Source organism: Acanthochromis polyacanthus, chromosome 7, assembly GCF_021347895.1.
Source record: "Acanthochromis polyacanthus isolate Apoly-LR-REF ecotype Palm Island chromosome 7, KAUST_Apoly_ChrSc, whole genome shotgun sequence".
Lineage (NCBI taxonomy): Eukaryota > Metazoa > Chordata > Actinopteri > Pomacentridae > Acanthochromis > Acanthochromis polyacanthus.
This window is the reverse complement of record NC_067119.1, coordinates 5,776,434-5,799,172: the sequence shown is the minus strand read 5'-3', so window position 1 is coordinate 5,799,172 and position 22,739 is coordinate 5,776,434. Positions and strand designations below refer to the sequence as shown.

At 43.0% G+C, this 22,739-nt stretch overlaps 1 protein-coding gene across 1 annotated transcript in view; it reads right to left on the bottom strand.

Annotated features, from left to right (window-relative positions):
• Positions 1–22,739, bottom strand: part of LOC110962432 (protein unc-13 homolog B-like) — a 242,079-nt gene that overhangs the window by 164,180 nt on the left and 55,160 nt on the right. The window contains exons 6-9 of the mRNA XM_051950402.1: positions 20,361–20,434; positions 19,800–19,857; positions 18,083–18,118; positions 16,074–16,287 (exon numbers count right to left, since the gene is read on the bottom strand). Coding sequence (XP_051806362.1) covers positions 16,074–16,287; positions 18,083–18,118; positions 19,800–19,857; positions 20,361–20,434 — 382 coding nt within the window. The remainder of the gene's footprint in view (positions 1–16,073; positions 16,288–18,082; positions 18,119–19,799; positions 19,858–20,360; positions 20,435–22,739) is intronic.

Genomic DNA, 22,739 nt, shown 5'->3' with positions numbered 1-22,739 from the left:
CTGTATCGCTGGCATCTGCACTTCCAGTTTCTTCTGAACCTGGTGACGGTTTCTCAGATTCTGGCTCACAAACTTCATCGGAAGGTTTTGGACTTTCGGACTGAGGTTGGGCTGTGACTACAGGAGGGGTGGATTCGGGAGAGTCAGAGGTGCCAAACATTGAGCTAAGTTTCATACCAAACACAGACGGAGCAGATGTTTCCTCTTTTCCAGTTGGCTTTTCATCCTGGAAAATACCAGCTGAAAGGCTTTTAAAACCAGAAAAGAGGCCACCATCTGTCTGCTGTGGCTGTGGTGTCTTTGCTGCAGGGGTTGGAGATGCTGAGGTGGAGAAAAGGGATCCAATAGTTGACGTGCCTTCAGCAGCGGCAGACATGAAGCCAAACTTAGGTGTCGTTAGACCTGATATCTCAAATATGCCCTTAGTTTCTGGTGCAGCATTGTCGGTCACTGATTGTTGAACATGCTCATCATCCGTTGCTTCTTTCTTCACAGTAGATTCAGAGAGAGAATTTTCTTCAGCCTCCGTTTTGTCTTCTCGTTCTGCCTCTTCCACTAACCCCTTCTCAGGAACCTCAGAGTCCTCTGTGCTTTTGACATGTCCTTTCACTTAAAGACTCTGTTTTTGTCTTTTCTGTGTTTTCAGATTCTGTTACATTTGCAGAAGGATCTCCTGGTTCAGATTCTGAGGCAGACTGTTGAGGGTCCTCAGGTTTTGTTGTCTCCGGGCCTTTGAATATACCCAGTAGGTCACTGGTAAGAGATTCTGTACCGATGCTACTTGGGAGGCCAAAGAATGAGCTTTTCTGTTGTTGCTGTTGTTGTTGTTGAGGCTGACGAGGAGCCGGTGAAGATCCAAAGAGTGAACCAGGTGAACTTGAAAAGAATCCACCAACTGTTGGTGCTTTAGTTTGTGCACTTGGGGCTGAAAACATAGACATGAAGCCAGAAAATGGGGCAGGTTCAGGGGGCTTCTGTGGTCTTGGCTGTCTTGGACCAGCCATTCTTGGACCAGCCATTCTTGGACCGGCCATTCTTGGACCGGCCATTCTTGGGGGACCCATTCGCGGCCCTCCCATTCTTGGAGGTCCCATTGTTTGTCCTGGTGGGCCAGGAGGCCTAGCCATGCCTGGTTGTTGCTGTGGTGGAGGACCAGCTGGTGGCATTGAGTTGGTATCTACAGGTTTTTCATCATTTGTGAATGAAAGCACTGTAACAGAAGCATTACTTTCTGATGATTTCTCTACTTCTTGTGCAGATTCTTTAATACTGTCACCAAGCTCTGATTTTGCCTCAGTTGGTTCCTTTGCAGTGTCCTCAGAGGTGACTTTCAAGTCTTCACTGGGTTTTTCTGATTCTGTAACTGCAGTTCCTGCATTCACCACAGATTCTGCAGGAGACATTTCTGTTTTTTCTACCTCTGAATCAGCTACAGGTTCCTCTTTAGGAGCTTTTTCCACATCTGCAGCAGCCACTTGTTCATCCCCAACAACTGGGATTGATTCCTTCGTTACTGTCTCTACATCTTGGACTGTAACTTTCAAAGCCTCCGCAGGTGACTTTTCCACATCTGAAATTGTAGCTTGTTCTTCACCAACAACTTTCAAAGCCTCGTCAGATGATTTTTCCACATCTGTAACTGTAGGTTGTTCTTCACCAACAACTTTCAAAGCCTCCTCAGATGATTTTTCTACATCTGTAACGGTCGGTTGATCTTCACCAACAACCTTCAAAACCTCCTCAGATGATTTTTCCACATCTGTAACAGTAGGTTGTTCTTCACCAACAACTTTCAAAGCCTCCTCAGATGATTTTTCCACATCTGCAACTGCAGTTTGTTCTTCACCAGCAACTTTCAAAGCCTCATTAGGTGATTTCTCCACATCTGCAACTGTTGTTAGTTCTTCATCAGCAGCTTTCAGCTGCACCTCAGTTTGTTTTTCCATCTCTGAAATTATTACCTCCCCATCAACAGCAGCTTTTACATGTTCCAGCTCAACCATATCTGACCTTGTGGTTTTATCATCTAGAACACTTTCTGGCATTAGCAAAGCGTTCTCTTTTTCTGATTGTCTTTCGATGCCAACTATGTCAGTATCATCGCCAGTTTCTGATGCAGCAACCTTCTTGTCAACATCCACTGACTCTTTTTCTGTGTCGACATGTGGCTCTTGAACATCTTGGCATGTCTGCTCGACTTGAGCTTCCATTGTACCTGAGGATGCAGAAACGGGTTCAGAGGGTACATTTCTAAGGTCTCAACATGGCCATCTTTTCCTTCTCCTGAAAGATCCTTTGTGTCTGGGGGTTTCACCTGCTGCAAGTCAACGTCATCTTTGACAGGAACAGTTATTTCAGGCTCTGTTTTGGTTTCCTCCAAGAAAGACATTCCAAATAGGCCAAACCCAGATTTGGGTTTGTTACTATCAGAGTTCCCACCGAGTGAAAACACAGAAGATACTTTGAAACCGCCCTCTGACTCAGGTGGTTTAGAAGCAGTGGGATGTCCTTCTGGTGGTTGCTGGGTTTGTCCACCAAACATAGAGAACAATCCTTTTCCTGGGGTCTGTGTACTGCTGGGTCCTGGTGGTGCAACTGTTGGTCCAGGTGGCCGTACCCTAGGTCCAGCTTGGGACTGACCACCAAGACCACCAAATTTAGAAAATAAACCTGCACCGGGGGCTTCTTTAGGTGCAGCTGAACCTGAGAGGATGCCACCAAATATAGAAGACCCGGGGGAAGGTCCTCTAGGTGGGGCTCCACTCCCAGGAGGACCTCTGGGACTGGGTGGTTGCTGAGGTGCAGACCCACCAAACATGGAAAACAGGCCTTTTGCTGGAGGTTCTTTGGGTGGAGGACCTCTGGGTCGCACACCTCCAACAGTTGGACCTCTTGGACTAGGTGGGGGCTGACTACTGGATCCACCAAACATAGAGAATAATCCTTTTCCTTGGGGCTCTTGTGGGGTTGATGGTGGTGGTGTTTCTTTGGATCCAAGTGACGATGGTGCATCTGACCCACCAAACATTGAAAGTAACCCTGTTCCTGGAGTTTCTTTGGTTGATGAGCCAGGGAGAATGCCACCAAGTATTGACATTCCAGTTTGGGGGGCACTCTGCTGTGGGGTTGCAGAAGAGCCACTAAACATAGGAAATAAGCCCTTTCCTTGTTGCTCACTGGGCTGTTCAGCATGCTCATCAACCTTGGTGCCTGAACTATCCTCCTTGGAGACTGTGGTTTCCTCTGTGGGAAGGCTGACAGGGCTGGGCTCAGGTGATGGTAAGGTGACATCCTTTTCAGTTTTGTCATGAAGCTGTTGGACTACTTCGGATGATTTTACATCTGAAGCTGATGGCACTTCTTTCAACAACAAATTGTCCTGATGCTTAACTTCCTCAGGCAATACAACATCTGAAGGTGTGCTTTCATCCTTGTTGGGTTCAAGTGTTACATCATCTTTTGGTGCTCTGACATCTAAAGTTGTGCTTTCAACCTCACCAGCCAGTTGAGGTTCATTGGGAGGCTTAATTACTTCAAGTGGATCAGTGCCTGGAGCTGTTGATTTGTTGTCCTCAGCAGAAAGTTCAGGTGGTGGCTGAGAAGCCTCAGTTGTCTCTAATTTTATGTCAACTTCTGGCAGGGTAGGCTCTATAGCTGAGCTTTTAACAATTGGGATCTGCTGTGCATCTTGTTCATCTGTACGTGTTTGATCTGCTGTTGTTGGTGCAAGCGGCATCTCTGGTGAGTCAGTCTTGACTTGCTCTGATTCAATGGATGGTTCCATGCTACTAATTTCTGTAACACTAGCATCCTTAGATATATCAGATTGTGCAACAATATCAGTGACAGCATCCTTACACTCTGAAGGCATTACTGCAGTGGGAGTGGTATCTTCAGAAACACTGACCTCTGGAAGTTCAGACTTGCTACATTCATCCAACACATGTTCGTTGGTCTCGTCTTCCGGTGAACTTGCTGCTGAGACAAAAATATGGGGCAGTCTAACATAAGGTCTTTGCCCACCTGGTTCAGTTTCTGCACCATCGGGAGATATTTCTGAGGAGTGAATGCCAATGTAGATTGACCTTGGCTGGCTAAGTTTTTCTTGTGATACATTAGCCACAGAAGAAATTTCACCAATTCCAGTGCTGGCACTAACAGGCTGTGTGGATATAGCAATTTTATCTGTGATGGCAGAAGACTCTTCAGTAATTGGTGTTGATGCAGCCTCTGACAATGCTTGTGATAGTTCTGCTGAACCACCACTAACTAGAACTCCTTTGGATGGTATAGCATCTGGTATAGTTGGTGAAGTTTCGGAAAGAGACAAATCTTTTCCTGGCATTTCACTTGCATTTACTGATCCCGGAGCCACTTCTGTCTGGATGATTGCAGATTGATCTACAGATGACAAGGAAGCAGCCAGTATACCTTCCACTGGTTGAGATTCAGTGATTGATTCTGTTTGTGTAGTTGGAGATTTAAGGATGCCTTTCCTGTTTGACATATCAAAATCATCTTCTCTGGGATGTTCAGTAGTACAGATATCTTGGTCACTTACAAGTGCTGGTGTGCAAGGCAGAGTGCTTGACACAACAGGAATTTGTGGGCTTAAAACAATTTCATCTGGCATTTTAACAACAGGTCTTACTGGGGCAATTTTCTCTTCTGCATAAGCTGCAACATGGCTAACAGGAGACATTTGTGTTGAAGTAACTTGTGTCCTGTGATCCACAGGTGTAGACACAATCTGAGTGTGGTGGGTTGAAATAGCAACTGGTTTTGTACTGACACATGGTTGTGAGTCTACACCACTAAATATTGAAATCAAACCCTTGACAGAGGTGGATCCTGCTGGTGTCGAAGATATTTTTGGTCTTTGCAATCTGACTCCAACGTGGCCCTGGTGAGGAGAACAAGTCTGGACTTGTACAGGAACAGGGTCATGTTTCATGGTGGGTTGTGATATATGTACACTAACTTCAGGTACACGCTGAGCTGAAGCCATATTACTTGAAGGTACAGGTACAATCTGTGTGTAATATTGCTGTGCAGGAACACTGCTTTGGCTTAGATCAAGCTGTTTTGAGAGTTGAAGAGATCCTTTGGCAGAATAATCGGCAGCTGCACTCCTATGCACAGTCGGTACATATGAAGGCTGTAGAGAAGGATCAGCTCGGTATCTGTCTTGTGCTTGTTGAGAAACTGAAACAGGCTGAGCATTATAAGACAGTGCAGTAGGAGCTGTTTGGGATCTATCATACTGTTGCTGGGTAGACAATGACTGCGCAGTACTTGTCACCGTTCCACTTTCTGATAGACTTTCCTCAACGCTCCCACAGCTGTCAACAGTTGCCTGCTTAATAAGAATTTTGGGTTTAGTGGACATTTCATGCTGAACATTTGTATCTTGTCTTTGCAACTTTAGAGCCTTTGGCTGAGAGCTTACAATGGATGAATTCCAGCTCATTTCGATACCAGGATATCGGTATTGCTGTTGTGGCAGTGAGTGCTGTGTTTGCAGCTGAGGTTTGTTTGGAGACAGCTGATCAGGCTTCTTTGATTCAACATTTAAACTACTGTTCTGGTGATATGTATTGACCTGCATAGTCTGGGAAACAAAATTCTGAGGATGCTGTATCATCCTGTGAACAGGTGACAAAGATGGAACTGAAGTATTCAGTGGTGCAGAGCCTGTTCCTGACTGCCAACTGCCATGTACTCCAGGTTGGGTGGTGATCTGGTTATCAGTTAAATATCCCCTATACTGTGATGACTTCTGAGTGTCAGAAAATGTGGCCTCCTTAGTAGTGTCTGCAGGTACAGCTTCTTGTTGATAGTACATACCATTTTGAGATACAGAGGAGACATTAGGAGACGAAAGATCCTTTGCATCTTGATGGCTAACAACTATGGTTTTGCTTTGAACATCCACAGTCAGATCCATGATGCCCACGGATGTTTTCTTCTCTAGCTGACTTCCAGTTTGCCTTCTTTCAAGCATGTCTTTCTTTGCCTTAACATTTGTAAAGTTCATGGGCTCTCCATCTTTTGGTTCAATGTGATTACTCAAAACAGCGGTTGTACTCAGGCATTCTTTTGCAGAGAAATCCATCGGCTTATTTGGTTGTTGTGTGTCGTTGTAGGTGGCTTTTGATCCAGAAAATACCTCATTACAATGGTAGGTAGATATCTGTCTATGTAATGTCTCAGTTGTGTTGACGCCACTCAAAACTTGTCTTCCTGGTTGATATGCAGATTGCTCCACTATAAGTGGTACACCAACAGAACCATTCCTTGTTACAGTTGCCTTGTTTCTGACTAGTGGCACAATTCCAACTGGAGAAATTTCAGGAGCCATTTCACATTGCTTCTGCTGGGGTTTTGGAGACATGTCGAGGAAGCTTCTGATGGAATTGGCAGGTGCAGATACTTCTTGAGGTCCACTGCGCACCGATCCTTGTTGCTGTGGTGCTACAACTGTCGGTTGCCTTTTAGGTTGGTCCTGGTAGGGGTGTGTTTCTACAATTAGAGGGACACCGACGGAATCTCTTCGAGAATATGCATGGCTTGTTGGTCTCGTCCTTACCAGTGATACTGGATCTGAATTGCTTAGTGCTACATCTGATTTGCATGCTCTCTTTGACATATCTAATGTGCCTTTAACAGAGTTTGCTGGAGAAGTAGTGAGTGAATACATTTGGGTATTAGACTGAGTCACACCACTGGTCTGCCTTATACTGAAGCCTTGCACTGTCATACAGCTGGCAAGTGGTTGATGTAGAACAGGGACAATGTTTCTATCCAGGGTTTGCGGTTTTTGCACAGGGGTCACAACTTGTGGTTGCATTTGGCGTGTTGATTCCTGTGGTGTTGTTTGAACGAGAGGGATACCAGTAGAGTCTTTTCTGGCAACTGCTGTTGCACTTGGCTTGTTGAGAACAGAAACTGCTTGATTTTGAGAAGGCTCATTTTCAAGTCTTTTTTCTAATGTGGCACAAAGAGCTGCTTCAGAAGGGATATCTACAATTAGTGGTAATCCAACAGAATTTTTTCGTGCAAGTTCACGGGCACTTGGCTTGCCTCTTGTTAGTGGTATAGCTTCAGCATTTCTTCTCACCTCTACAGCCACCTCCTTCAATATGGCAGAAGATTTAGAAGACATGTCTAGTGTGGCTTTAACTGAATTGGCGGGTGCTGTGGGTTGCCAGGGTGGTTTACAATTTTCAAGAGATTCATTAGACTGAATAGACTGCTGCCTGGGCAACGACACTTTCCAGTTACCAGATGGAGCCATATTATTCTTACCAAAACATATTACCTGATTTTCTGTATTAGTAGGAGGGAGATGCTCCTCAGCAGGTAGTGAATGAATATACTCTGTTGTCTGTTCCTGAGGCTCTGGTGATTTTGCTCTGTATGACAAGTCAAGAGATTCTTGACGACTAAGACTTGTGCCTTTCTCTACAGAAGGTAGCGGTTTTCTCCTAGTCAATGACAATGCTTCAGAGACAGCATCCTTTGCTGGCACAACGGTTTGTTTGGTTGTTGTCTTTGCAGACATATCTAATGCAGCTTTAACTAAATTTGCTGGTGCAGTGGTTTTCTGATATTGTTGAGCATTTCCACAAGACCGGTATGGAAGAGGTGAAGATATAGTTATGCAGGGGGTTTGGTGTGTGAAACCGGTCGCAACAATTGGTGGGCTTTGCTGCATCTGCAGATATAAATTAGACGAACAACTCAGTTGTTGCTCCTGAGTGTCAACTTGTTTTCTCAAAACAGGGCTCATAAGTGGTGAGGTAGGTACAGAGTGTTTTGGTTCAGTTTTTGCAGTTTGTCTGAAAACTCCATCATGGCCTGGGGTTTTACTGGAAACTTGAGTATCTGAAGAGCTTGTTTTTGGTGATACCATTACATTAGTATCTGGAGTCTTTGATAATTCATCAGGCATACGAGCCAGCTTGGGTGAAATGCTTGCTGCAACTTTGCCAGAGGCTTCAAGATCTGCTTGGTTTGTCTTCGTTGTTATGGGGGTACTGCAGGAGGCTGGTAGCCTTTGGGTTTGGACTGAAGAAGACACATGGCTAATTCTAATTTCTGGTCTGGACAATCGTCTCTCTGATATGTTGTGCTGATCAGCTGGCACATGCTGAGAAACTGTTGGACTTTCCTGTAACATGCTTAGAGTTGGGTATTCTGATTTTGACCATTCAACTTCGTCTTCCTCAGTTTGTTTGGTGAGATCCACAACAACTGGGCTGGTCTGGTCAGCTAAGTCCACGTTTTCCATTGTATCAAGCTGCTTTTTCTCATTGAACTTTTTCAGCTTGTACTTTGTAAAGTCAACAATTTCAGGTTTTGGTGTAGGCTCTACTTTAGCATCTGTTCCTTCTTTTTGTTTGGTGTTTTTGTTCACTGTGGCAGAAAAATCAAGGACCTTATAGCCTAGTTGAGAGCCAATATGTGTGGCAAAAGATTTCTGATGTCTGTTGTAAAGGTAGGCTTCACTGTACGTATCTGAATTGTCATTCAATATATGCAACTTTGGTGTAATTTCCTGGAAGGAATCTTGTGGCTGCTTTTGAGACGGGGAGGACTTTTGGTCCACTGCTGAGGTACTGTTCACTTTGCTAATGTGAGACATACCTGTTCCTGTGGTAGCATTTCCTTGTGATAAAACTCTAGGTTTGTCTGCCTGAGATGGCTGCCTTGCAAGCATGGGTCTCTGTGGGGAAACGGAAGGCACAGCTGAGGTAGCTGCTGTGGGGAAACTCCTAACAGAAGCTGCCTGTGTTGAAATTGCTGCAGAGCTGTCTGCTGTTCGAACAGTTGGCGGTGTAGGCAGTTTCCTTCCTGACTGTGCAGGTCCTGGTATCTTTGAAGCTGATGGGGTCCCAGCAGGAATTTTTGAAGTCTCTGAAACCTTACTAGATACTGACGTTGACATAGGAGGTGGTTCAGCTTTACTTGCATTAGTCCTAGGAGACATTCCGCCAACAGGTGAAACTACATAGCTTGAACTTTGTCTTGCCTGGTCTGAAGATGCATCATCGACATGTCCAATTCTAATTTCAGGAATTGGGAGGCGTCTGCTTGGAGAGACATGTGCTGAATACGACTTAGGAGAATGTACAGGTGAGGGTGCAGTCACTTCTGGTATCCCCTGATTTATCCAGTATGGCCCTCCACGTCCTCCTTTTTGTGATTTTAAAGTAAGATCAGCTGCCTCCACTGGCTCTTCTTGGTAGCTATAAGTATTCTGAACTGACTCCATCTTGATCTTTTTAAGTTTATACACACTAAAGTCCACAGCTTGCTCTGCTTGAGAAGCTATAGATTCCTGAAACATCTGAGAAAAGCTTTCCAAATTCATGTTCATTATTTTTTCCCCTTTCCTGAGGGCAGAAGTTAGGTCCATGGGCACATCTGAAAGCGCAGATTTATTCAGCTGCTGGCCTGGAAACCAGAGGCCTTTGTCCTCATTGCAGAGGGGGATTTTAAAACCGCAAAGGGTCACTTTATCTGCTTGTTTTTGTTTCAGAATATTAGCAATATTTTCTGTGATATTTTCTAGAGCTTGCACATCCTCTGGGGCAGCACAGGCATAGAGATGTCTTCCACCTCTGTCAGTCAGAAGAGAATAAATGTATTCTTCATCTGTATAAACATAATATCCACAGTCTCCAACTTCAGCTGGCCACCACATCCCTTGGTCCATCAGTGAAAGCCATTGTTGATACCACTCAGAATCCTCAAATAGCATTTCTTCATCTGCATCCCCTGTAGCACCTGAAGACTGGCTTAAATCTAGAGCACCACGTCTTAAATCAACTGGACCCTTTTTTGTGGCAAGTCGTTTTAAAAACTCAGTTGCTGATTTTAGATCAAAGTCTTGATCTTTTATATGACAACTGATTGCAGTTTTTTCCATTACTCGACTGGATTCCTGTACACAGCATTGTGTAAGTGACTGACATCTGTTTAATCTTGTCTTTGTTTTTTCCATGGATAGATTTATAGCATCACCTCTAACAATCCAAGGTTTTTTGTCTACTTCACTGAGGGCATTTAAATTGTCACAGCTACTCCAGGGTTTCTTGTCCTTGCAAGTCATATCAAACAAAACGAGATCTTCATCTGGCTCAAAAAAGCGATTCCTACTCTCAAAAAGCTGGGCAGCAGCATCCCTCCAAGGATGTGAGGGTACATTGAAGTCACTAATGTCCATTTCTTTCGGGTTTAATGATAAGTTGTTCTCCCATTGGGGGGTTCTAATTGTGGGTGGTATTTGCCCTTGGCATGTCTGGTAACGCTCCTGAACTTGAGTGGCAAGAGCTTCAGCCAGGACGTAGTCATTGAGTTGTTGCCACAGTAGAGCTTCTATGAGACACTGATGCTCATATAACTCTGGTGGAATAACACCATGCTCTGTAAAATTGAACAAAAGATCCTTGTAACCATACTCATCTGCTGTCCCATACAAGAGACGTTCAATTTCCTCAAGGTAACGTTGGGTTGGGGAAACAGTAGGATCTTTCCAAACCTGAGAATTCCCAGCGCCTTTAGAAGTATCAGCAACTGGAGTAGCTGCACTAGCACCATTTGTGAGTGTTACTGTAATTGAAGGGATATCATCCTTACTCTTTGGCGGTATTCGCTCAAGAAGGCCTTTTTCGTTTTCCTTTCCAGGAGCAGAAGGAGTACTGTCAGTGGAACCTGTTTTGAAAATGCTGGATAACAGACCAGGAGATGAGCTACTTGCACTGGTTTTTGGTTCCTCCTTCCCAAGCTGTGAAGTGGATGGCTGCTGTGTCTTTGTTGATGACTCCTCTGAGGCACTAAAAAGATTTGTGAGAAAGCCTTTTTGAGCCGGCCCTTTTACATCCTTGTCTTTGGCTGCATCTTGGGAAGCAGACACCTCTACAGGTTTAGCTCTTTGAATCTGTGGTCGCCCTTGTCCTGCACGGGGCTGCTGTTGTTGCTGTGTTTTTGGGAGGTTCTCTTGATCATTAGGTGATGGTGACTGTTCCACAGAAGCTGAAATTTTGTTTAACAGACCAGAGAATAATCCCCCTGATTCAGACTGGGCCGGACTTTGCTCTGTCTTCGATTGATTTGACTGAGCATGTTGAGGTGGCTGTGGTTCCTGTGGTACATTGTCACCAGATGCAAGCTTGAGAATGCCTGAAAGCAAGCCTCCACTTTGGCCAGGCTGCTGGGTTGCTGTTTGTTGAGAGCTTGTAATTTTCCCAGGCTGTTGTTGTTGTTTTTGTTGTAGTGGTGGTTGTTGCTGTTGTTGAGGGGATGCCTGGCCAAATAGACCAGACAAGAATCCTCCTTGCTGATTGGTTTGAGATGACTGTTGACCTGCAGGTTGGCCAGGTCCAGCAAGGTTTGGTTTATTGCCAGGTTGAGATCCGGTCTGTGGAGGTGACTGTTGTGGTGCATCACTAGCTGCTAATTTATTGAAAAGTCCGGACAATAATCCACCCTGTTGCTGCTCTGGTGCAGAGGCAGCAGGTTGTGGAGGTATCTGGTTTTGCCTCCGTAGTGGTTGTCTGTTACCTTGTTGGGGTTGCTGCTGGTTTCGCTGACTAGCAGGTGGCTGCTGCTGAGCTGGAGGAGTCGGACCGGAAAACAGCCCCGACAGAAAGCCTCCCTGTTGATTCGGTGGCTGCTGGGTTGTCTTAGGGCCTGGTCTCTGTGCCTGTTGCTGACCTGGTTGACTCCCCACTGTAGGCGGTGGGGGTTCAACTGCATCTGCAATTTTGTTAAATAATCCAGAGAGCATTCCTCCAGGACCTGTGGGGGGTTGTTGTGGAGGCACTTGGTTTTGCCGTTGTAGGTTTTGTCTGTTGCCTGGTTGTGAACTAGGCTGGCTCCCTGGTTGTGCAGTCTGTGGTGGTTTCTGTGAGGACTGTGGAGGGTTTGCAGGAGCAGATTCTTGGCTCCCAATTCCAAACAAGCCAGAGAGAAAGCCTCCTTGTTGAGGAGGTACTTGCTGCACTGGTTTTTGGTTAGTTTCTTGAGCACCTGGCTCTGACTGTGGCTGAGAGGGAGTAGGACTAGGCTCTACAATTTTGTTGAAAAGTCCAGACAACACATTACCTGGCTGCTGATTTTGTTGTGCAGATTGCGTAGCCAAAGGTCCTTTAGGTGGCTGGGAAGCAGTTTCGGTGAGTTTCAACAAACCCCCAAACAATCCACTGGACTGAGGCACTGTAGCTTTCAGAGGTTCTGCTGTTGGATCGGTCTGCTGCTGACTTGGTTGCTGATCTGAGGCTACAAGTAGTTTTGGTTGCTGCTCGGGCTGACCTTTGTCCGGAAGAGGTACTTCTGTTGAACCTGATTTAGTCAAAATCTCTGCTGACTGAGTAGGAGGAGTCGTCCCTTGACTCAGGTTTTGGTCAGCTGGTTGTAAGTCTTGACTGGACTGAGTTGGTGGAGACCCAGTCACTGTGTCTGTAGCTTTTTTAAAGAGCCCAGATAAGAGTCCTCCAGTAGGTGGTTGTGCAGCAGGAGGTTGTCCTTGCCTTTGAGGGGGAATCTGGCCAGATTGGCCAACTGGCAATGTTGATGATGACTGATTTATAGGAGCAGAAACATCAGAGGCAAATTTTAAAAATCCAGACAACAGTCCTCCTGACTGCTGTGGGGCAGAACTCTGTTGTGTCTGTAGGGAAGACTGGGAAGGTGATGAAAATAGACCTGAGAGCAGACCACCCTGTTGAGGCTGACTATCCCCTCCCTGGACTTTATTGTCAGGTGAAGCACCTTCAGTTGACCCTAATTTCAACAATCCAGAGAGAATTCCTTGACCCTGTGGTTGTGATTTGCCTTCTTCCACAGACTTGGGAGGAATTTGCTCTTTAGAGGTGACATCCGATTCAAGCTGGACATCTGTCTTGTGCTCTGGATCTTTTTCAGACAATATTTGCTCCTGAGATAATTGCTCTGTGCTGCCAATGGTGCTCTGTGTAGTTTCAGGGGTCAATGGTTCAGTATGCAGCTCAGTTTGACCGCTAGGTTTGGTTAGCGTCACGGTGGGAGTTATTTGTGGTTTTGCAGGTTCTCTAACAGGTTCACTTGGGGCTACTTTGAATAGGTTTGAAAACCATCCAGTTTCTGTGTTTCCTTTTGGTACGCTTTCAAGAAGTGCAGCGCGACTAGGGGAGGGAGATCTTGCAGGGGTTGGGGATGGACTTCTTGATGTCGCATTGGTGTCTTCACCAGATGCAAACTTCAGAATCCCTGATAGCATGCCTCCTTCTGCTTTTGGTGGGGTTGTTGTGGAAACATTTTCTGAGGAGAAAAACGGGAGTTTGAGTTTGCTGCCCAGAAATGACTCCTCTGTGGGCTTGGTGTCACTCTGTGAGGAAGCTTCGGGAGGAGCTGTTGATATGAGTGTAGAGAGAGATTTCTTAAAAGGACTGAAGAATCCTGTTTCCTCTGAACTGCTTTCAGGTTTTGGTTCAGATATTGTGGGACTTTTTCTTTGCTGAATATCAGGTAGCTCACCAGATGACTCAGACTCTGGAAGAAGTTCAACTGACCCACTTCCTGTTTCTTGGGAAAACTCAATTGATCCACTTGCTGTATCTGACAAAAGATCCACTGATCCAGTTCCTGAGCCTGGTCTTGTGTCTCCTGATAGCTGTCGCTCTTTTTGTGAGCCCTGCCTACTAGGGCTCATGGCTCTGTTTGCAGGCCCTTGCAGTGAGTCATTGCTTGTAACAGAAGCACTTCTTTGCTCTGACGGCTGAGGTGATGGCTCTCTCGATGGCGGTGCACTGGAAAAAAGTCTCAAAGGACTAAGCCTTCCTAACACGCCTTCAAACCCAGATGTGGGCTGGGCACCAGTGGATGCATTGCCTTGTGCCTCTGTGCTAGCATGTGTTGCTGTCTGTCCAGCCTCAGCTTGTCGACTGGTTTCTGATGATTGAAATGGCAAAAGAGACTGAAGGGAAAACTTTTTTTCTGGTGTGGACTCCTGAGAGGCAGGAGGAACTATGGCTACTGGTGGGGACGTGCCACCACTTTTGGGAATGAATGAAAGCAGCTTTGAAATGCCAGACTCCGGTTGAGGTGACGCTTGGGAAGTGGGTGGTTCTGTTGCAGTGGCACCAGAGGTTTCTGTGGCTTCAGTAGTAGGTTTAGGGATAAAAGACAGCAGTTTTGAAATACCAGAGTCTGCCTGTGGTGGTTGGGGAGATGGTGTTGTCGCTGAAGCTTCTGTCTCAGGGGTCAGCTTTGATCCTGTGATTGTACTGAACAATGAGCTCATTGCATTCTTTACTCCAGCTATGCCCTGTTCAACAGTGTTATCCTCCTTAACATCAGGTTTGACTTCACCACTATTACTGTCTGCAGGTTGTGCAGCTTTTGCATCAGTTGGCAAAGGCGGTAGTTTTCGTCTAACTGGTTTAGGGATTGATTCATATTTGTTGATCTCCTCCTCTTTTACAGCCAAATATTCAGACACTGAGTGAACTAAACTCTGCAGTTCATCCATTGGATCTACATATTCATCACTCGGTTCCTCCACAGGAGACAACATGGGATCTTGTCCACGACCTGTTCTCCCTTTACTTGAAAAGCCTTGCCCTCCATAAGCTGACGTATACCTGCCAGGATAGTAGTAGCTTTCATATTCATAACTAGCATCCCCTTCGGTGAAAGCCAGGTCATCCAGTTCCTCCTCAGATCCAAAGGAGTACTGCATCTCATCTGAACCGACTGAGCCATATTCACTCCTGCCTCTGATTCTTGTGGCTTCCTCCCGAGCAGCTTCCTCCTCACGAAAAGCTGCATAACTTTCAAGTGTGTCTTCTAAAGCCGTTTTGGCCCACAGTCTGGTCTTGTAAAGCAGACCCTCTCTGTCCGTCTGCTGTCGTAGCTGTTTGACAGAAGGAATTATATCAATTTCAGGAGGGGATGACTCATCCTCAAAGCTGCCGGCTTCCCTGTAAACTAACCGCACTTCTCCACTACCAAAGCCGTGCCGCTGCCTGTTTGTTCTGCCATTCAGCTCCTGCGTATCCTCTGGGGAGAGTGCATCACATTCAACTGTCTGATAGAATCTGCTGCCTTTGGAAGAACTGTCACTAATCCGGTAGATGATGCTTTTATCCTCGTCCTCCCACATTTTCTGCTCAGCATCCAAGTAATCATCCAAGACACCACAGTCAGGCACTTTATATTTACTCTCCCAATCCTCCACACCCATACCTGAGTCAACAGGGATTATTCTAACGCCACCCTTACTGTTTGATCGTCTGGATTCAAACGAAATCAGAAAGAAATATCAAGCAAAAAGAAAAAAGATCCCATGCAGGAAGGAGTGGAATATGATGCAAAGAAAAAAGAAAGGAAGAAAGAAAGAGAAAGGCATTAGACATGAATAAAAAAATAAAAGCATTAGACATAAATCAAAAGCAGCAGATCATGCAAGAAAGTGTCCAAGCAAGTAAATATTTAAAACAGCAGATGAAAAAAGACAAATACAAATGTGAAAGTATGCACACATTCAATATCTTATTGTGATTTTGCTCAATCTGTATAGTTATGTTAGAGTAACGTTCAATATTTTCATCATTTTTCTAATATATTTTTTTTCATTTTCACTGCTTATATGATGAAAACATCCATATCTGTCATTCTACAGTGGTGCAAGAAAGTGTTTTAATATAATTACACCTAAATTGACATGATTAAGACAAATAGGTGTTGCATGTGCTTGAGCATAGCTGTCTAAAGCTGTACCACTTCTGCTGTCAAATGGAATAACCGCAGTGGTAGTTTATGCTTCTTTTGCTTAAGTGACTCCTTACAGCAAAAGCAAATACATATGAATACAAACTATCTCAGGATCCAGGGTTGAGTGGTTGATTCAGGCCAATTTACTCCTGCTTTATACTATTTTAGTGCATTTTCTGTAATTTACGAGCTCTGCACATGTACCTGACAACACCGAGGAGCCACAGAATTGTTATTCCTAAGCGGTGCTGCAGTAACGAGGGTAGAGAGTTGTGTATTTGCTTGTGTGTTTCTTTGAGTGAGTGTGTATTTACCTGGGCCCCCTCATTTCTCTATAGTCTAGCTCATAACTTTGTACAGACTCAGACTCCCTGGACAGGGCTTGGTGTTGGACCCTGCGTCCTATCGGGTACTGGTGCACTGATGAATTAGTCTGGGAGGTGTTGTGGAACCGCGGGGGTCTGTTTCCGGTTTCACTGCGGTAGTCGCTGTCTCGGTCGTCCATCGCACTGTCGTGGTCGTCAAACGCTGCGAGGAATGAAAACAAACACTTCAGCAAATAAGATAATTTCTAAAATTAATTATGACTTTCAAATTATACAGGACCGAAACTCTTAACAGCCTGTTGACTTGATTTAAATTATGTGTCCCATATCTGTTGTAAACAAACATAATGGACAGTCTGCTCGCTGCCCATCATTACTGTGAAACTCTCCGTCCATCCATTTTATTCTTCTTCCATCGTGTTTTTTGCAGTGCAGATATGTCATTGTTATACTGCAGAAACTTGCGAAGTGTAACTTTAAACAAGCTGAACTAGCAAACTTTTACACAGCTGTTATAAACAATTCTTCCAGGGAATCGTGCAGCAGAGGGTGGTGGGTGGATGGTTATGTAGACCGGTGTGAATCTGAATCATCTGCAGCTGCTGGTGGACTTCAGGGGAGCCAGGACTCCTACTTTTGCTCTTTCTGTTTAGATAGAACTGGTGGAAGCGGTACAGGTGGACAAATACTTTAGAGATCACTTGAATATTAACCCTCTGAACCCTGAAATACTTATCTTTTAAAACAATGCCTAAATGACCCCATTTATCAGAGTCAGAAACAACAAAAACAGTATTTTCAAGTTTGTGATGATTCTACTGCTCTGTGACACACTGTTCTGTCCAAAAATGTAACCAAAGCTAAGGTTAAAATTATGTTATTTCATCAAAATCATGTTGCATTTTTAATATTCTCTAAAATTACAAACTTTTTTTTTTTTTACAGTGGATTCTATAAAAATAAAAATACACTGCTGGCTGCAACCCACAACCAACTCAGCTGCAAAAACTCAGATGGGAGATAAGCACAGAAACAAATAAAAAAGTAGGAAAAAGTAGAAAAACATCTCTAGTATTGTTGGCAACACCTGTGGACACTTTGAAAAATGGTATGCATGTTTAATTGAAGTTTTGGCAATATTTGCAAAAATAAATAATCAGAGAAACTCGACTTTTTTCCTAAAATATAAGTAATTCTAATTGTGTCAAACTGCACGGAAGACATTTCTAAATTCTCTCTCCTTCTTCGTGGTTGCTCTGTTTCCATAGAGGTGCAGGACTTCATATTCTAGTGCAAAATCAGCTCACAGTGAGTGAAAATGTGTCAGAAGCACAAAAAAGCCCAGAAACTTCTTGGAGTTCAGAGGGATAAACTAGACTGGACCCAAAACTCTGCAGCTCTCTTCAAGAAGAGCCAGCATTGGTTCATTTTCCCCACAGAGACTCCAGTCCTTGAATATATGTGGCACCATGCTGTGGGTGCTTTAGGAGCATTTGGTGGCAGCTGTGGATTGCTGGGGTAAACGCCTGAGGGCGGACGACACCAGAAGACTGAATAAACTCATTCAGAAGGTCGGCGGGGTGGATATGAACGATCTACATGCAGCAGCAGAGACGAGGATGTTGTCAAAACTTTGCAGAACTTGTCCGTCTATACACATATAAACAGAGCAATTCAACATAAATCACATCCATACCATGACGGAAACAGACTTACAAAAACAATGAAAATGTTTGAATAAATAGCTCCCTCTTGGGGTAACAGGCAGATAATACAAAGACAGAGAACATAAAGCTGAAAATAAATGGGACAAACAAGAAATTTCACTCCACGTCACATAAAAGGGTTTGTATTTTTATCAGGAGGAAACAAGACAGTGAAACATCACGTACAACAAAGATAAATGATGGATACAGACCAAACACACAGTGGACCTGATTCAAAATGAAAGGCAAGTCTGGTATCATGCGAGGTAAAAATACAACCACCATACGTACTCTGCTGGTCACTCCATCCAAAATAACTCCAACTGCCTGAAGGCAAGTTTCCAAAGAGAAGCATACTTTATTAATGACAAATCAAACCAGTAACAGCAGCTGGTGATGGTTGGATGAGTGTGAAACATGGAGCTGAACACAGAGAAATATCTAAAACTGGATGGTAAAGATGGCCAGTGTGAGACAAGATGAGAAATATTTGAAGAAATGTGACGAAGAGGAGTGACTGAGGCAATGTCACACAGACACAACGAAAGAAACTAACAAAAAAAGTGTTTTCAAGTAAATTAAAGGTGGATTCTAATTCAGTTTGTCATAAAATCTACTGTTTGTTCTGTGTAAACTAAAAAAAAATCCAGTTTTCTAAACAGCTCTGGATATTTCAATAGGAAATGAAGATAGTATTTTGGGTAGAAGCATCCAATTATAATCTGCAAATTTATGCACAAGACATGAAAAAAGGGAGGAAATGGGAAGACTGGAGGAAAGTGGAGCTTTCCCCCTAAACAAAGACTTTCCCGGTAGACTAGTAGTCACTAATTGAAAGCATTCCATGACTGGCTGTTGTTTGTTTGTGATATATGTATATGTATTGGGGAGCATCAGACAGTGATTTGAATTCCAGAGCTGAAGACAGATTTTTCTAAGCCCGCTAACATTGTGTAACCCTGTTACGGTACAGAGCAACACAAAACCACAGCTTTTAAATACTTAACATTACAGTAATAATGCACCAAGGAGCCACAGCAACGCGGACAAAAGCAGCAGTAATTCAGAATGTGTTGGAAAAACCAGCATGGAGACTGAACATCTTGTTAAAAGGCGGCATCATGTAGTGGTTTCGGGTCGTTACGGTGTAGCAGGTGAGCACATCTTCCTTGGTTAGTTATTACGGAAACTGTAGGAGCTTAATGCTGCTATTAGTCTGTCCAAACTGTTTTGACCAGTCCTCTCTGCATGCCAGATATTCACACTATCTCACAACTTTTTGCTTATAACTTCTAAGTTTTCAGGTCACCTTGGGTTTGTCTAGCTCCCACTGAAAAAGTCCCATACTTTAGATTTCCTGCCACACATACAGTCCGTTGATACTACTGTCCAATAACTGCAGGGACCAACTATATAAACTTTCATTTTTGCCTGTAACTGACTGATTTTTTTTTCCTTTTAGGGTGTTTTTTATTTTGTCCCCCAACCAGGTGACTAAGCAAACTTTGGTCAACTAACTCTCTTCTTTATGAGAAAAAATGTTAATTATTGGGGAGCAGCTCTAGAATAAGTGCAGCGAGACAGTTGGTAAAACCTTTTATATGTTAACTAGATAAATATCAACAATCTTTCTCCAGAATCACAGACTCCATCTTTAATCCTCCTGTTATGCTGTGGGTCAAAACCATTTAAAAAAAAATCTCTAAAAAAGTGTTCCTATTGCCTGTCACCGTCAACAGTGGCGAGTCCACTTTTTTGACTCTTAATCAATTGCTACCTTACTAAAGAGGACTAAATCCCGTCTAATATCTAATGGCTTATGTGAAGTTAATTATCCTGCTCTAAAAAAAAAAGGGAGAAAAAAGTTTTTGTCCAAATCAAGGAAATCGCTGAGATGTGACACACGAATGTGAGAAAGTACCCACAAAACACAAACACACAAAAAACGAAGACAAATGAAAATGTCGTGGAATGAATTTGTTCTACATTTTGTCACATTTCTACTTACAGCACTGGGAGGGAGCAGACGCCATTCTTCTTCTCTGGACCTCTTCCTGCAGTGGATACTGGAGAAAACACACAAGAAGAAGAGAAAGAGAAAATATTAGGACTTAAACTCGATTCCGTAGGACTGAGACGAATCTATCTGTGTTGTAATGACTCTAATTCGTCATTAGGTGGCAGCAGAAAACAACACAAACTTCCACATTATTGAGGAGGAAGCACAGTGGGAAATACTATTTAATGAAAATTTAAAAACAACATGGAGAAAACCTACAAAAGTGCACAAAACAAGAGGTTGTAGATTAAATTTAACAGCAAGCTTGTAAACAGTTGCACAAAACAATCAGACATTTATTTGAAGTATAAACTTATTAAAATATGAACTTAAATGGAAATCAGAGAAGAGATTTAGGTGCAGTATTTGTTGTTACTACAAAAGCTGCAGTTGTAGACATAGATGTTGAGTAAATAGAAGATTCTTGATCCACTTCTACTCTTGTTTTCCCACATTTTATTAATTCATAACTTACATCAAACATCATTTGGATATTTTTAGTGAGCTCACCTCGTCGTGTATCCTCATGGTGTTGATCCGCTCCAGTTTACTGGTCCAGTACTGAGCCTCGTCGTCTGGGATGTCTGGAAGAAAAAACGGATTTAAAGCGAGGAAACATCAAAAGAGAGGTATGCGAGTCCAAGAGAGGAGATCCAGATGCATGGGATGGAGGGATTTGTTGAGCACAGAGAAGGTAAATAATGGAGGACGAAGGGGAGAACAGAGGGAATCAAGCTCCACCCTCCCTCAGTCCTCCATGCCATCATCTTCCATCCACGCTGCTCGATGGTTTAAAATCTTATATTCATGCTGTGTTTAAAAAAATGATGAGGAGTTTTCCTTTTGGGGGCCCAGAAATAGGATTAACAGCCACAGGACACAGCCTCATTAACAGCTCAGGAGCATCAGAATACACCAAAAACAATGTAGAAGACAGGAAAAACACAGTAATTAAGAAAAATGTGAAAGCCAGGGTGCAGTTTGTACTAGTGGTTCCCAAAGTGGGGATTGAAACTCTCTTGTGGGTCAAAAGATGATTGCCAGATATCAAACTAAATTTAAAAAAACAATCAAAAATAGTGTATTTTGACCATAATTGTTACAAAAGGTTAAAAAAAATAGAACAAAATGTGAATTTGCTGCTCCTACAAACTGCATTTTGACTCTGTAACAGTTCAGACATGATAGCAAAGTTTTGTGCTGATATATTTCCACACATATCGCTGCATTTTCTGAATTTTTGTGAGAATCTAAACATTAGTATAAGTGCCTACGTATGCTTTTAAAACATGCATTTGTGGTTTAAAGTCTAAATTTGACAGTCAAAATTAGTCAAATATTCATTAATTAAGGCTTAATGGACAGTTAAAAGGCAACATTTGGGTGTAACAACTCAAAATGTATTAAATGTATAATATTACCAAGCACATACTGAAGGATAATTTAGCGCATATTGAGTATCAGAGGTTTTTGTAAGTGTATTTCTACACATATCATGGTATTCTTACAATATCTTTTGGTGCTTCTGCTATAGTATCTGCAGTTTTTGTAAATCAGCTTCAAATAGAGTGTAAAACTAGTTTTAAAGCTTTTTTTTTTTTACTATTCATTGTGTGAATTCTGCATCTTAAAAGAAACAAAAGCTGTCAGATGAATGTAACGGAGTAGAAAGTGGAATATTTCCCTCTGAGAGGCAGATGTACAAGTACCTTAGAAACGGAACTCTGAGTAAATAAACTTTTAACTTTGGGTGTTAATACAATTTTATATTCCCAGTTAATTTCTAGAGTTACAATCTGTGTCTTTTTTTTTGCATAATTTCTGAACAAATTTACAGAATGACTGTTTATTCTGACGGATGACGTCCTGGAAAAGTGTTAAAAATACATGTCGCCCTGCTAAACTCCACCTCGCAGCTCAAAACACAACATTTATGAACCTGTTTGTATGTTTCAGGGTGAAAAAGATGCAGCTCGCTATTGATCGGTACCCTGGATGTCACACAGTTGTCTAACAGGATCTGTCAGAATTTGCTTCAGGCCCTGATCTTTGGGTCCAGTTGGGCGGACAGAACCCACCTTTTCTGACAGTTGCTTCAGATTAAAATCTCACAGAGGAAACAAACTGGCCCTTAGAAATGTTGCTATTCACGTGATTCCACTCCAGAAATAAAAACAGCCATGAGACATAAAAATAAAGCGCGCTGAGGAATATTTAGGAGCACAACGTTACCTTGAATAAACCAGGTATTAAAACTTTATGAACCCTGCTGCTGCTTCCACCAGCTCTAACAGACAGGAGGGTTTTAAAACATAACGGTCAGCTTTAACTGCTGAAGTGAAGAGAAATAAATATAACGCCAAACACATGGAGGGTTTTTGTGCATGTTGGTTGGAGTCTAAAGTTTATGTACAAGAAATAAAACAATGAACCCTACTTGGTCTTAAATAGCTGAGCTATCTGAGAATGACTGAACAAATTCGCAATTTTTTCATGTTTTTTCACCTTCATATTAATTTTCTTAAGACTGGAGCTCTTATTTTGAAGAGGAAAGGATTATTATTAAAATACCAATCCCTCTTGTGTTTAGTCTTTACAAAGCCTACAAAGTTGTAAAATGAAAATGGTTTTAAAACTGCTCAGTGTACTCGGATTTTGTCAGGTTTAATTATTATTTTTTTAATTCCCATGAACGATTAAAGGTCCACTGTGCAGAATTTAGAGGATCCACCGGCAGAAATTGAACATAATATTCATAATCGTGTTTTTGTTCATGTGTAATCACTTGTAAATATGATTAGTTGTGTTTATTTGCTTGGGATGATGACTCTATATTTACACGTCCTCCATAGGTCCCCAACACACTTTATTTCTATTTATTTATTTCTA